This window comes from Bos indicus, chromosome 3, assembly GCF_029378745.1.
Source record: "Bos indicus isolate NIAB-ARS_2022 breed Sahiwal x Tharparkar chromosome 3, NIAB-ARS_B.indTharparkar_mat_pri_1.0, whole genome shotgun sequence".
In the NCBI taxonomy this organism is placed as follows: Eukaryota; Metazoa; Chordata; class Mammalia; order Artiodactyla; family Bovidae; genus Bos; species Bos indicus.
The window spans coordinates 34,283,400-34,299,316 of record NC_091762.1 but is presented as its reverse complement, the minus strand read 5'-3'; the positions used below and the strand labels follow the sequence as shown (position 1 = coordinate 34,299,316).

At 49.6% G+C, this 15,917-nt stretch overlaps 1 protein-coding gene across 1 annotated transcript; it reads left to right on the top strand.

The window, feature by feature from the left end:
• The first annotated feature begins 10,382 nt into the window (after window positions 1-10,382).
• Window positions 10,383-14,564, top strand: GPR61 (G protein-coupled receptor 61). Its single transcript, XM_019956903.2, has 2 exons — window positions 10,383-12,456; window positions 13,144-14,564. Exon 1 carries the CDS (start codon window positions 10,850-10,852, stop codon window positions 12,203-12,205), a length of 1,356 nt encoding a protein of 451 aa, XP_019812462.2. The 5' UTR covers window positions 10,383-10,849; the 3' UTR covers window positions 12,206-12,456; window positions 13,144-14,564.
• The last annotated feature ends 1,353 nt before the right edge of the window (window positions 14,565-15,917 follow it).

Sequence of the window (15,917 nt, the reverse complement as noted above, 5' to 3'; positions counted from 1 at the left end):
AGCCCCACCCGGGATGCAGGGGTATCATCTGATCTCTACGTCACTTCATCGCTGATGGCCCCTTTCCTCTGAGTTCACCCCTTTCCTTGTACGTTCACAGACACTGTCTCCATGATGATCTATGTGTTTTTTTGCGCCTCTCTCTAGGCTGGAATGATGAGGAAAATTTCCAGCTTTGAGTTCAACCCCTCACTCTGGAACTTGTGGGTTCAGTAAATACTTATCAACTGACTCACTGAAAGACTGGAGGTGGGGTACATTTGTGGCCCTGTGCTTCCCTGCTCAAAACACTTTTCAGTGCTAACTTTTCAGTCTGGCTTACCAGGCCTTCAGTCTAGCCAGTCTACTTCTCTATTCTCACTTCTTCTCTACATATGTATTATTTTCAGTCAAACTGGACAACTTCTCTTGCCTTGATGTTCCATAAACCTGCCTGTCTCCATGTTTTTCCAAGACCTGCTGCTTCCACTTGAACTACTCTCCTCTTCCAATTATTGTTGTTCAGTCACTCAGTCATATCTGACTCTCTGCAACATCATGGACTGCAGCATCCCAGGCTTCCCTGTCCTTCACTATCTCTTGGAGTTTGCTCAAACTCATGTCCATTGAGTCAATGATGCCATCCAACCGTCTCATCCTCTGTCACCTCCTTCTCCTCCTGTCCTCAATCTTTCCCAGCATCAGGATCTTCTCCAGTGAGTTGGCTCTTCACATCATGTGGCTATAGTATTGGAGCTTCAGCATCAGTCCTCCCAATGAATACTGAGGGTTGATTTCCTTTAGGATTGACTGATTTGATCTCCTTGCTTTCCAAGGGACTCTCAAGAGTCTTCTCTCAGCACTACAGTTCAACAGCATCAATTTTTTGATTTACTTGGAGTTTAAATCCTACTCCTCCTTTAAGAGCCCTGCCACTTCCTTCAGGAAGCCTTCCCAGATTTCCTGAGCGAGTGGGTTCACTTTTTCCTTTGAACCTCCACAGCATTTTGATTCTCCTTTGAAGGTGATAACCTGCTTCATCTCCGTCCTAGACTGTAAGCACCAAGAGGGCAATGTTTGTATTTGTTTCACCTTTGTACCCTCTTTCTTACCTCCTAAACAGAGCTTTGCATATAGAAGGTGCTCAAGAAATATTTCATGAATTGAGTAACATGAAGCCTGTAGTTTGGGCTGCTGGGAGTTGCAGGAGGGGAGAATGGGATGCTCCGAGGCTTTAGGCGATGATAGGAGTGTCATCAGAATGCGGAGACAAGACACGTACAAGGAGCTGAGTGGGGAGTCTGGGCCTCCTTAGACCCTTGCTTGGGGAGGAGCACTTTCCTTAAGAGAACAGGCAGGTGGGAGGGCCTTGGAGATGTGGCAGTTCGAGGAAGGGAACCTGGTATTGGGGGAACTTTGGGTTTGCCCCAGCGCCAAGTATGACAGACCCCCAGCTGTCCTTAGTGACAGGCACAAAAAAAGGGGATAGGAATCCAGAGGCTTAGATTCTGGTCATTTCTCCTTTGCCCTCTAGCTGTGTAGCCTTGGGCAATTTACTTCCTGTCTCTGGGCCTATTCATCTGTAAAACTGCTGTCTGACCTCCTATGACGCTCTCTTCCCAGCCCAGGAATCACACTGGGGTCTCCTGCATTGCAGGTGGAGTCTTTACCAACTGAGCTATCAGGGAAGCCCCCTATGACCCTCAAGTATGTGTTAGTCGCTCAGTCATGTCTGACTCTTTGTAACTGCATGGGCTGTAGTCCGCCAGGCTCCTCTGTCCATGGAATTTTCCAGGCAAGAAGCTGGAGTAGGTAGCCATTCCCTTCTCCAGGGGATCTTCCTGACCCAGGGATCGAACCCAGTCTCCTGCATTGCAGGCAGATTCTTTACTGTTTGAGCCACCAGGGGCTTTCCAGGTGGCACTGGTGGTAAAGAACCTGCCTGCCAGTGAAGGAGATGCAAGAGATGTGGATTTGACCCCTGGGTCAGGGAGATCCCCTGGAGAAGAGCATGGCAACCCACTCCAGTATTCTTGCCTGGAAAATTCCATGGACAGAGGAGCCTGGTGGGCTGTAGTTCATGGGGTCGCAGAGAGTCGGACACAACTGAGCATGAACCCATGATGAGCCTCAAAGCTCTGCTATTTTGACTGCAGGTCAAGGTTCTGAAGTAGAAGGGTAAAGATTACTAGGGATTTGTACATGACTCTTCTCAGGCCTGAGCATCAGGAATGACCCCATCTAGGTCCTGGACCAGAGAAGGTGACAGAGCCCAAAGCCATAAAGAAGGAGGCAGGTGGTCTGGGTCAGCTGCGGCTGGTCTCAGGATGTGGAAGTGAGTAGCAGAGAGAGACAGCACTCCCAACTCAAAGTAAAGTGTCCAGCTATCAGGCTCCAGGGAAGGGATTTCAGGGACCCCTACCTCCCTTCCCTCTGCTTCCCTGTCCTTTTCCTTGTCCCATCTCCAGACTCAGTAAATAGAGATCTGGGATTTCTAGCTGCTTAGCTGTGTGGCTCTGAGAAAGTCACTTAACCTCTCTGAGCCTCAGTTTCCACATGTGTAAATGGAGTTTTTGAAACTAACTCAGAAGATTGTTGTGACATTTCTCCTGTCAAAGTGCCTAGTTCTGGGGTGACTGCTAGATCTCCCTCCCTCCCAGAGTCTGGAAAAAGGCAACTGGCACAGACCGGCCCTCTGGCCACAGGGCAAATGATTAATGGTGCTTTGCAGATACATTGGGATGGGGCGGGGCATGTGAAGGCGCAGGCTGGATGGGAAGAAGAGGCAGAGAGGTATCGCCCAACCAGCCCCTGATACTAGTGAGGAAGGGCCACTCTGCCTGGATACCTATTTATAGTGCAATTAGCAAGGGCCCAGCAGCTCTCTGGGAATTTTTCTTTGGAGGTCCAGCATTGAGCCCCAGCTGATGGGTTGGGGGTGGGTAGGCAGCAAGGGAAAGGTTCTGCGGTCTCATAGCAGGCCTGGCCTGCGCAGGCACTGTGGGTGTTCCTGTCACTCTTGTGAGTCTGGTTCATCCAAGGCCCTCAGTTTCTAATCTGGTTGGGAAGGATTTATTTTTGGGTCCCTGTAACCTAGCAATGGGCTCACATGACCAGTGGCAGCTGCAGGCTGAATATACTGTCGGATCTTGGCTCCTGGCAGGGGGTGTAGGCCAGACTGTGGGGGAATAAAGGGAATGGAAAGGCTTTCACCTCTGCTTTCCTCCGACTCCCTCTTCAGCCCCTCAGCTTGGCCACAGATGGTGGGCAGGGGGCTGGCTGCCTGGGGAGCGGGTGCAGCTGGTGCTGGCACAGGGGGTTTTTGGACAGCCAGGAGTTGAGCTGCAGTGGGGAGGTCCCAGTTGTGAGCCTGCTCTCCACATGGGGAGGCTTGCATGTCCATGCGGGTGTGGTGAGGGCTGGGAGGGCGTCATGTCGGCGTCCTGGGGGGCAACACCAGTCTTTGCTGTGGGATCTCGGGGACACCCCTTGTCGATGCCGGAAGCCCAACATTCGGCTTCTTCCCTTTGTTCCCTGTTAAATTGTTAATATTCCTTGGAGAGAGAACACATTAAGCTGCTATCAGTGTGAATGGATTTATCAACCTCTTTCTCGAGAGCAGGATTTGACAGACCCAGAGAGAGGAGAGGAGGAGGGCAGTGGGTGCCACTAAGCAGGCGAAGGCCTATGGGAAGGGGGCTGTGGGAACATACGGAACATTCGAGAGACTTCTGAACACATGGGTGGATGAATGAAAGATAAACTTGGTCCATTTCAAGGCCTCATCTTGTGGAGGCAGGAGTGGGAGGGGTGGACATAACCCCATCAAGGGGTGCTGGTGGGGAACTGTCCCATGATCGAGTAGTTAGGACTCAACACTTTCACTGCTGGGGTCTGGGTTCAATCCCTGGTTGGGGAATTGAGATCCCATAAGCCATATGGCATGGCCAAAAATAAAAAAGAGGTGATGGTGGGCAAGGGTCAGGCAGGGCAAGGAGCAAGCCTGGGATGAAATCAGACCTCAGTACTAAATCAGACTTCAGTACCAAGGACCCCGCCAGGATCCTGGGAGGGACTTCAGGACCTGGAGACTTGGTCTGCTGGCCCCCACCCCAGTTGTTGGACCAGCTAGGGTAACTGTATTAGCTACCCCAAGCCTGAGAAGCAGGCTAGGTATTGTAGGCTTCTTATTCCTATTAGATGGGCTTCCCAGGGGGCGCAGTGGTGAAGAATCGGCCTGTCAAGCAGGAGACGTGGATTCAATCCCTGGCTTGGGAAGATCCCCTGGAGAAGGAAATGGCAACCCACTCCAGTGTTCCTGCCTGGGAAATCCTATGGACAGAGGAGCCTGGTGGGTACAGTCCATTGGGTCCCAAAGAGTTGGACATGACTTAGTGACTAAACAACAACAACAACAAATCCCTATTGGGTAAGTAGGAAGTGAAGAATTTTATCCATTTTATAGATAGAAATACTCAGGCTCAGGCTAAGTTCCTGCTGTTGACCAACAGAGTAAAGCCCAGTTAGAACCAAGGACTTCTGACCAATCCAGTGCTCGCTCTTTGTTTTTTCCTGATCACACTGTGTGGCCTGTGGGATCTGAGTTCTCCAACCAAGGATTGAATCTGGGTTCCAGCCATGAACACTCCAGGGAAGACCCTCCTATAATCCCATTCTAAGTGTAGTCTCTGGTTCTTTGTGAATCCTTGGACGGGGGCCATGTCAGTCTGAGCTAGGCCCCTGCAGGAATGATGTGGTCCCTGATCAGGGACAGGCTTTACCTGATCCCAGAGGGTCTGACTGATGCCAGGATGATCCTGCCAACATGAGAGCACAAGGTTAGATAAAAATCACTTTGCTGTCTTCAGGTTTAATTTGACACTTTAATTACATTTCCCTATACTCAGGTTCATCTAATTTTGTTTTAGGCTGTTTCCTGGAAGGTAATAGCCATTTCTATGGAATTGGCTTTAGGGCCTCACCCCAGAGTCTCATGTCAGATCTCTAGAGAAGCCATGGGGGTAGGGGAAAGAAGTAAATGCTTTGACATCAGACAGACATGGGTTCAAATACTGGCTCTGGTTTTTACTAGCTATGTGATCTGCACAAAGTCACTTCACCTCTGGTACCCATTTCCTCATCTGTGACGTAAGGTGTATGACGGCTGCCTCATAGAACTGGTGCGGGGATTGAAGGCCTCGTATGTAAAGGGGCTGGCACTCATAAGAGCTCAGGAGAGGGTGGACGGGAACAGTGGAGACCACAGTGTGGGTCTGGGCTGGTCGCCGGACTCTTTGTTGTCGACCCAAGGCCTGGGACAGCCACCTTGCCCTCTTTGTGTTCCCTGGGAAATTCATTGTTCTTATGACTGTTTGACTGGGGTCTGGTAAACAGTTCCAGAATTCCCTTTCTTCCTTTTTCGAGACAGAAGGAGTTCCCATACAGGTGAGTCTCAGGGAAGAGGGCTCTGGAGCAGATATCATGACTGAATTCCTTGTCTAGGCTCATGGCTCTGCCATACGTGACTCTGGGCAATCTCTGAGGCCCAGGCAATCTCTGGGCCTCAGAAACACAGATGCCTTGGCCTGTAGGATGTCTTGCAACTCTACAGTCTTAGGATCCTGTCCTTGGGTGTCAGCCCCAATCCTGAGGGAGCTGTTTTCTTCATTGTTTGTGGGAAGTCATGCCCCTTCATCTCACTTCCAAAGGCTCATCACCTGTTCTTCGCCCTTCTGCCAATGATGTTTCTCAGCTCTGTTCAGCCCCACAGATCTGGAACAATCAGAGCCTCCCCAAGCACCTGCCTCCCACCCTGCCTTGAGGGAGCAGTGCTGTGTTGGTACCACAGGGTGGCTTATGAGGGTGTTCAATTCTCCTGTCTCCACAAGCTCTCGCAGCCCCATACCAGAAAAACATACTATCTAAGAAGATAATAATAAAGCACTTTTTGAGGGGCAAGTGCAGGATTAGGACAAGGCCCTTGGCTCTCCTCCAAACCTGTTCTCTCTATACAGGAAGCAGCTTTCAAAGGAGCCCAAGTTTGGGCCATGCTCTTGAGCCGCAGCCCCTGTCAGACCTGACCTGGGCCCTGTGTCTGCGCTGGCTGGCCTACTACAGGAGTGCCTTGGTTCTGATGTCTCAGAACCAAGCAATGGCACAGCTGTCAGAAACCTCAGGGATCATCTGCCTTCTTTTCCCTTTGAGGGCCTCCCTGGTGGCTCAGATGGTAAAGAACCTCCCCGCAATACAGGAGACCCAGGTTCAATCCCTGGGTGGGGAAGATCCTCTGGAGTAGGAAATGGCAAAACCTGCTCCAGTATTCTTGCCTGGAGAATTCCATGACAGAGGAGCCTGGCTGGCTACAGTCCATGGGGTCACAAAAAGTTGGAGACGACTAGCAAACACTTACATTTTCATTCCCTTTGGACAAATAAGAAACTAAGGCCAGAAATGACAAGTGACTTGCCTAAGGTCACACAGTTAGGACCTGCCAGAGTCAGGCCTTAAACCTGGATCTTCTGACTCTGAGTGCTCTTTTTATGTCATCAGGTTAGCCGGGAGGGTCTCTCCAGTCTGCCATCACCTGGCCTCACCAGGCTTTTGAGCTACCACTCTAGCAGCTTGAGAGGAGTGGGAGGGGCTGGGCCCACTCCTGGGTACCTTGCCTGGGGGCACTGGTCCCTGGCTCCTGGCTCCAGAAGTGGCTCCAAGGGTCTGGGTGGGAAGCAGGAGGCCATTAGGACCCAGAAGCTCTCAGAGCATCCTGCTCTGCCGGCTGCCTCTCACTGATCACTGCAGTGGTTCAGGCTTCAGCAGCCTTGGAGAAGCATCAGCTGAGAGGCGCTATCACATGGGAACCGGGAGCTGCTCAGGAAAGGTAGGAGTTGTCAACTAGGCCAGAAATGGGGGCCAGACCCAGGCCTGGTGATGAGTGCTGAGATACCCCACAGAAGGGTACAGCCCACCCTCCCTTACGGTGGGCAGTTCTGTCCAGGGATGGGCCCCCAGGTATCCTGAAGGAAATATTGGGGTGTGGGCATCTCTGAAGTCTAGAGATGGGGGTTGATCTACAGCTGGAGTATCCACATCCTGCAGACAGACAGGGTTCCCCATCTATCTTGCTCCATGTCATAGAAATGGGTCCCCTACATCCTAGGAATAGGTCCTTTGGCATGCAGGCCGACGGGAAACTCTGTGTCCTAGGCATGGGCAACTCTGCCGGGGGGAGGTGCCATAGCCCCCTGAAAATCTCTCCTGGCTTAGGTGGGGCATGCTCCTGTCTGAAGGAAGGCCAGGCTCGGGTCCTCGGGATGGAAACTCTGTAACCAAGAAACAGGTGCATGTGAATCCCAACACCTCTGCGGCCTTGGGCTGGGCACTTATATACATCTTGCCTCCTGAGACAAGGCTATGTGTAACTTGACCGTACCCCTGCTAGAGGCCCAGACTTCAGCCTCTAGGATGGCAAAGCCTTCCAGGTATTGAGATGTCCTGGAGGTGAGGGAAGGGTTGCTATAAGGGAGCAGGGAGAGGATAAGAGCATCCGAGAAGCCACGATAACCAAGCGAGGAGTGGAGCGAGGCTCCCTGGGCTTCCACTGTGAAACTGTTACCCCATGTCGCTCCCAGCCTTTACCCTGGTCCATCAGTGAGGAAGTGCTGGGGAGTGGGTATGCTGGCTTTTCTTTAGAAGGTAAATGGGAATGCTGGAATTTAGGGAGCAGTGCGGAGATACTGATAAGGCTCAGAGGGGCTGTGAAAAAGAGGAATGTTCAATGCCTTCTTGCCTAGGGCTCCATTATGGCTGCACAGCACCTCTCCATCTCCAGGTGGAACACGCATCTGCTTCCCGTGGTCGGGGACCCTGGGTAGGCCCTGTTGGCAGACTCTTGATATCTGGGCAGATGTGGTGGGCCTTGACTCCTTTAGCTCCAGGGCCCCAGAGTCATGTCTTCTGGGCCCCACCCCAGGTAGAAGGGGTGGGGGAGTCATGGCATAGAAAGAAAAGGGCAAGTTTGCCTCTCCTGGTGTTTCTTCCCACATTTTTTTCTGGAAGCTTGTCTTATGATAAGCGTCTCTACTTGAGCCCTCTCTTTCACCTTCTCCACAGACTCTGAGTCTATGTGATATGAGCTGTCTTTTATCCCCTGGGAGAGGCACATCTCTAGGTAGGTAGTCCAAAGTTAGGACTCCTTCAAGTCCAGGAGCCCAACTTACTCATTTCAGAAGAGGCTCCTGGCTGGCACACAACTGATGGACTGAGTGTTCCTGGAGTATATCCTGGAGGAAAGGATCCAACTGAATAATCTGAGTTTGATTCAGGTCACAAAGTTGTATTGAGCACCTATTGCATGCATGGCATGCTAGAAGTTAAATTAGTGCAAAGTTGATGGTAATGCCAAAAACCAAGGGTTGTAAGGCTGTAGCTTATAGAGGGGCAAGGGACCTATCTGCCCCATGTGGGCCTCTTTACTTCAGTCAGAGAAATCATGGGGTTTTTAATTGAGCAGCCACCAGGCCCTCCATAGCCCAGGAACTCACTGAGCAATCCAATGCTATCACATATGGAAACCTTGAAGTTTTTCTAGTCCAATCCTCCCATTTAACACATGAGGAGAGTGACCCAGGAAACTTCTGACTTGTCTGCAAAAAGCCCATCAGACTTGGCATGGCCACAGTTTGCCTCTAATTTTTATACCTTAGTACACTATGCTGAGGGACTCTGGACTGAAAGAATGGCATATGGAAATAAAAAAAATTAAAATTACAGCTGACTCTTGAACATGTGAGGGTTAGCAGTGCTGCCCCTTTGAGCAGTGAAAAATCCGGGTATAAACTATAGTCGGTCTTCTGTCTCGCAGTTCCGCATCCTTTACTGCTGATGGAATCCTGTAGTGCTGTAGTTTACTATTGAAAAAAAAATCTGCGTGTAAGTAGACTCCAGCAATTCAAACTCATGTTGTTCAAGGGTCAGCTGTACATTGGGCAACTTAGTTCAATTCTGTGCAAACTCAGCATGGATAATGAGACACATAAAACAGATTTTATCAGAGAAATGAGAAACGCTGAACCCGGAGACTTCTTCCTTTGCCAGTTTCTTCCGGTTTACCTCTCTGCTTTATGCTCACCCACCTTCACTCCCCATACGTTTTATACAGATGCCTACACCCCCTTCTTGCTCTCGGTCTATGGTAACAGTCCAGGAACAGGAGGGTTTTGGCCAGAGGCCCCTCCATGGTCAGCTGCAATGACCCTGGATCCAGGACCCTGGACAGTGGGAGTTTAGGAGCAGCTCCTCTCCCACCTCCGGGGGCACAGTGACCTTGGGAAGTTAATGAATGGGTAGAGATGGGCAGCTATCATATGACTTATGCCCTTCTGGCTTTGGGAGCAATGGAGGCTGGATGAATTGACTTCCCAGTTTCCTGCCAGTGGGACGTTTTGTTTTCACTGGTCCTTCTAAACACTCCCAAAGGGGCAGCTCTTTGGCTCAGGGGTGGTGATGTTAGAGCAAACTCAAGCACAGTCTTTCCCCTTCTCAGGTGATCTCTTCCCAGTGGTAGCCCCGGTTCAGTGGGAGACATTTTTTTTGTTTTTAATTAATTTATTAATTTTTATTTTTGGCTGTATTGGGTCTTCATTGCTGTGTGGGTTTTTCTCTAGTTGCAGCAAGCAGGGGCTACTCATCATTGCGGTGCCCGGGCTTCTCATCGTGGGTAGTTTCTGTCGCCGTGGAGCATGGGCTGGAAGGCTTGCAGGCCTCAGTAGTTGCGGTTGTTGCTCTGCGGCATATAGGATCTTCCTGGTCCAGGGATGGAACCCGTGTCTCCTGCATTGGCAGGCGGAACTCGTTACCACTGACCCACCAGAGAAGCCCGAGAGACATTTTTAGAGATGTTTCAAATTCATCAATTATTTATTGAATGTCTGTTGTGTTGCAGCCACTGTGGAGGGCACCTTCAGGCGAAGCATGGCACGGTGGGCTGGAGTACTAGCCCTGGAGCCAGGCCTCCTGGGCGTGTAACTGGACCTGGCCACTTACTAGCTATGTGACCTTCGGTAAGTTCCTTTATCTCCGGTAGGCCCCAGTTTTATCAATTGCAAAGTAGGGAAAGGATATCTACCTCATAGGGTTGCATAAGGATTAAAATGAGTTAATATATATGGAGTGTTGAGAACAGGGCCTGGCGTGTGGAAAGCTCCATATTTACATTACTGCTTATTAGGATCTGATTAATACATCCTGCATCATCTTCCAAACACAGTTGTGAAGTAGGTATTATTCCTTTCATTTTACAGATGGCTTTATGAGGAAACTGAAGCTGAGAAGAGCCACAGAGTTAGTAATTCCCAGACCTGGGACTGGAAACCGGATCTCGTGGTTATTCTCCACAATGACTCCTGCCATTCTGAGGAGACAAGAAATCAGGAAATTTACATAAGCAACCTTAAAACCGGGGCACGATCCCAGAGCTCAGCGGGACCCTGAGAAAGGGAGACAGAGGATTTAGACTCTGGACAACAGTCCTTGAAAGGGGAGAAGGGTGTGGAAAAGAGAGGAAAAGGAAGTGGAAAAGGAGCTGGAGACCACTCAGAAGATGGAGTGTTGAGTTGGTGAGGCTCCTGCATCGCTCCCTCTCTTGCTTCTTTGCAGTCACCAAGGTGGACCAGAGCTGCCTCCTGAGCCCTCAGTCCCTGGCCTTGAAGGCTGGCAACAGTGAGAGAGGCTCCAGCAGGAGGCGCTCTCTCCCCAAGATCTGCACACACAAAATTGGGAAGCCTGGGCCTGGGCTCGCCATCCCAGGGGCACTGGACTAGGATGGGGGATGGGCCTGTGACAGGAGGTGCCCTGGGTGTCCTCTTTCGGCCCCATGGAGTCCTCACCCATCCCCCAGTCATCAGGGAACTCTTCCACTCTGGGGAGGGCCCCTCAAACCCCAGGTCCCTCTACTGCCAGCGGGATCCCGGAGGCAGGGCTGCGGGACGTGGCTTCAGAATCCGTGGCCCTCTTCTTCATGCTTCTGCTGGACTTGACTGCTGTGGCTGGCAATGCGGCTGTGATGGCTGTTATTGCCAAGACACCTGCCCTTCGAAAATTTGTCTTTGTCTTCCACCTCTGCCTGGTGGACCTGCTGGCTGCCTTGACCCTCATGCCCCTTGCCATGCTCTCCAGCTCCGCGCTCTTTGACCATGATCTCTTCGGGGAGGTCGCCTGCCGCCTCTACTTGTTCCTGAGCATATGCTTCGTTAGCCTGGCCATTCTCTCAGTGTCGGCCATCAACGTGGAGCGCTACTATTACGTGGTCCACCCCATGCGTTATGAGGTGCGAATGACGCTGGGGCTGGTGGCCTCTGTTCTGGTGGGTGTGTGGGTGAAGGCCTTGGCCATGGCTTCTGTGCCAGTGTTGGGAAGGGTCTCGCGGGAGGAGGGAGCTCCCGGCGTCCCCCTAGGCTGCTCACTCCAATGGAGCCACAGTGCCTACTGCCAGCTTTTTGTGGTGGTCTTTGCTGTCCTTTACTTCCTGTTGCCCTTGCTCCTCATCCTAGTGGTCTACTGCAGCATGTTCCGAGTAGCCCGTGTGGCTGCCATGCAGCACGGACCGCTGCCCACGTGGATGGAGACCCCCCGGCAACGCTCTGAGTCTCTCAGCAGCCGCTCCACTATGGTCACCAGCTCAGGGGCCCCCCAGACCACGCCACACCGGACGTTTGGGGGAGGGAAGGCAGCAGTGGTCCTCCTGGCTGTGGGGGGACAGTTCCTGCTCTGTTGGTTGCCCTACTTTTCTTTTCACCTCTACGTCGCCCTGAGTGCTCAGCCTGTTTCGACGGGGCAGGTGGAGAATGTGGTGACCTGGATTGGCTACTTCTGCTTCACTTCCAACCCTTTCTTCTATGGATGTCTTAATCGGCAGATCCGGGGGGAGCTCAGCAAGCAGTTTGTCTGCTTCTTCAAACAGGCTCCAGAGGAGGAGCTGAGGCTGCCAAGCCGGGAGGGCTCCATTGAGGAGAACTTCCTGCAGTTTCTTCAGAGCACTGGCTGTCCCACGGAGTCCTGGGCTTCCCGACCTGTACCCAGCCCCAAGCAGGAGCCACCTGCAGTTGACTTTCGAATCCCTGGCCAGATAGCTGAGGAGACCTCTGAGTTCTTGGAACAACAACTCACCAGCGATATCATTATGTCAGACAGCTACCTCCGTCCCGCTCCCTCACCACGACTGGAGTCATGATGGGCTGGTGGACGCTTGGAGGGTGATGGGGCTGGGGGCCAGTTGTAACTGCAAGGAACTCCTTGTGGGATCACCTTTTCCTGGCTAGCTGGGGCTGGGGTCTCTGCACACAGCTTTTGCTTAATGTTTTCTGGGTCAGCAACAGAGCCAACTGGATGGATATGTGGCAAAAGCCTTGGACATGGCCATGATCCTTGACTACTGGGGGAGGGGACCTGGTGAGATGGTGACGAGAGTCAAGGGTCACTAAGGTGAGATGATGATGATGATGATGTTGCTTTTCAACCAGTGAAATTTCCATGCCTCAGGAAGCAGGGAAATTCTAAGGGCAGGAGTTGGAGGATATAGGGCAGCAGGCCAGGCGTGGAGTTATTCTGAGGACTCTTTAGGATCTTTCATTTTTCAGTGTAACAGTCCATGGTAGAAACTGCACCCAGGCAAGGTAAGAAAATGACCCCTGACTTCTCATTTCCTTGTTAGGCTTTAAAAAAAAAGGGCAAAATTGCAGCCAAGTGTTTCCATTTAACAGATTTTTTTTTTTTTTTTCTAGTTTTAAACCTGAGGTTTCCTTGAAGTGAGAGGACCAGCTTTATTCCTTTCTTGAGTTTGGTCAGAGCAAGAGGAAGTAGTAATCAGGGCCCATAGAGTAGAAGAGAGGAAAGATGACTGCAGCTCTGTCTCCCACCTTCCAGGAACAGCTGTTCTGTTGTATTTCTTCTGTCTCTCTCTTAGACGTGAGAGATTGATTTTGGGACTTGATCTTAGCAGAGGGAAGATTAAAGCAGGATGGCTCTTTCTCTTTGTCTTTTAGGATGAAGTGGAGGGATTGGGGGTGGACTGCTGAAGGTGGGGGTTAGCATTTGAATTGCTAAGGTGGTTGGATACAGAGAGGCTCACAATAACCCTGACCAATAACACTGTAAATCTTTATTTTCCAGAACTGGCCTCCCTGATCTCTCTCCTCATGGCAGTGACCCATCGCCAGCCCCCTGGACAACCGGGTACAAGAGACTAAGGTTGGGAATGGGAAAGGTGGGGTTTCCATGGTTCATTAAATGCTTCCTTACTCCCATTCATCGCTCTCAAAATTAGCTTCAGTGACAAAGACTTAAATCTCTCTCCTATCTGCAGCCCTGGGTTGAACAGGGGGCACAGGAACTGGGCTCAGCTGTTCACTGATTGAGACTGTAGAAACTGTTAGGTGGTACTGATGGCGGTATATTCAAGGGAGGGGGAATAACTGCAAAACTGGACAGGACACCCATCTGGGACTACCTGTTCATCCATTTCCCTCATTTCAATCAGGTAACATTAAAGAGTCAAGGCAGGACCAGATGGTGATGTGATCTGTATTTGAACAAATTCCTGGTTTATTGAGCTTCAAGGGGAAGTTGGGTTGGTGGGAGTAGGATAGCTTCCCCTTTGAACAGCTAATAAATAATTTTTATTACAAAAAGTTATGCTGATATCAACATTGACTCCTTCAGTTCAACCCAGTGCATAATAGCTGAATACCCCACTCTCTGGGACTCACACAGATTTATAGTCACTGCCTTCAAGGAGTGCACAGTCTTAATTTGAATCAGGTACCTTGTTTTATATTTTGACAGAGCATTCACATATAGTAAAGCATTATAGAATTTTAGAGAAATATATTGAAAAATATGTTCATGGTTCTAACTTGAGACTTCAGCCCATTGCAGCAAGATGTCTACATGGAGGCTTTCTGCAGACTGGAAAGTGTGGGGGTTGCAGATGAAACTCTAGTTGAACAAAATGATTTATTAAATGAAATAGGGCAGCTTTTTCCCTCCAGATCTAGGAAATTTTCCAGGTTTCTGTCTTCCTACTGCTAGACTTATGCGCAAGGCCTATTGCACTGAGGAGTTCCCTCAGATAATTTATACGTCGAAGAGAGTCTTTTGCGATTGAAGGCATGTTCTCCACCACCCTCTCCTCCCTTTTAAGATAAATTCATGAGGAATCGCATTTTAGAAATAGGGGAAAATATCCAAACATCACTGATTAACTAGCAGACTGAGCGTTGCCAGCAGGTGGCAGTGTGAGTCTAGTGGAAATAGGAAAGAAGCCTGTAGGTGGGGAGGGGGAGCATTGCCTGGCAGCCATTTTGTTAATTTATTTTGCCTTTTCCTTTGACTTTGCCCTCCAACCCCTACTTCATACTTCAAAGGAGAAAGTCTTGAGTGGAAGGATATTGCTAATTTAGGCTGAAATTTCTTGACACTGTGACCTCACTGGCGTTTATTACAGAATTGGACATATGCTGGTTTATTTGCATTTATTTTTCCTTGAGTTGATCATGAAGGAAATAAAATTTTCTCTTCTATTCTGCTGAGAACTTTCCCAACAATTTCTGTCATGACCACCTTCCAGGAGTATTCTAATCACCAGGATCACTTGGTAAAGTTCCATATGTAATTCTTAAGCTTGTGAAAGCAGTTCCTAGGCAAAATTTGACTTATAAATCCACTGAAGAAATCAACAGGTTGAGAAAATTGTGCTCTCAAGTTATTTTTTCCCTCACCCCAGTGTTGTTGGAGTAACTCTCAATCCTAAATGAAAAGCTGTTGTCAAGACTCCCAGGTAACATCTTATAATGGCATGGTAGAAAAGGAGTGAATTTGGAATCAGATCTACTTATTCACTGTGTGAACTTGGAAAGATGCTTAATTTCTCTGAGCCTATTTGTTTACCTGTAAAAATGTGGATAACAACCCACAATTACAGGGTTGTTGTGAGGAATAAACGAGATGACACATCGAAGTACCTAGTCACACCTGGCAAATAGGTACTCAATAAATATCGTTTTTTCTTCCCTTCTTCTTGCCCTTTCTCCCCGTAAGTATTGATATTCTAACAGTCACTAGGAAGAGTAGGAGACTTGGAACTTTGAAGAACTGGCATTGATAAATTAAGGTGCATGAGGCTATTTAATGTGGTTTTCAAGAAATCCCTCTAATGATCATCAGTCACTGTATATATCTTTCTGTTGGGATCTTATATTCTAAGGTCTAGGTTCGACTGGGGAAATAATATTTAATCATAGGGTAAGGTCTTGGAGGCTGCACGAGTTCCCCTCCCTAGAATGTACGGTGAATGTTTTTGTGGGGCTCTTTGAAAGTAACGGTAATGTAGGGCTACTTTCACCATAGAATCCAGGATTATGAGTAAAAAGAGTATCAGTGTGGGGCTTTCATAGGGGATTTATCAACTTCCAGGTGATACTATAGCTGAGAAACAAATTTTACTATGACTTCTCTTTTCGTGTGTTACCCCAACAGGAAATTTTAATAGGATGCACTGGTTTGTTTTAGGGTGTGGAACTTTGGTTGACTAATCTTGGTAGAAGTCCTAAGCCCTTAACACACGACAATATGTCAGGGCTAAACCTGGCTTGTGTGGGGGAAAGGCAGCATGGAAATTTCATGGAAAAACCACATTCTTACCTTATGCAAGATCTGTTACCGATTTCAAGAGATCTTTTACCGATACAGTAGCTGGGAAACTCTCAAGCCCACTGGGTACCAGTAGGTGAGCCAGAGGAGAGGGCAGAAAGGGACTGCAAAGTCCCAGGCATGGTGGGTCTTAACTTTTTCCAGATGTGGAGCGTGACCGCGGCGAGGCCCAGACTCTGTAATTCTCATCCCACAGCTCTGGCTGGGACGACGCCAACAGACAAACTATCCTACAC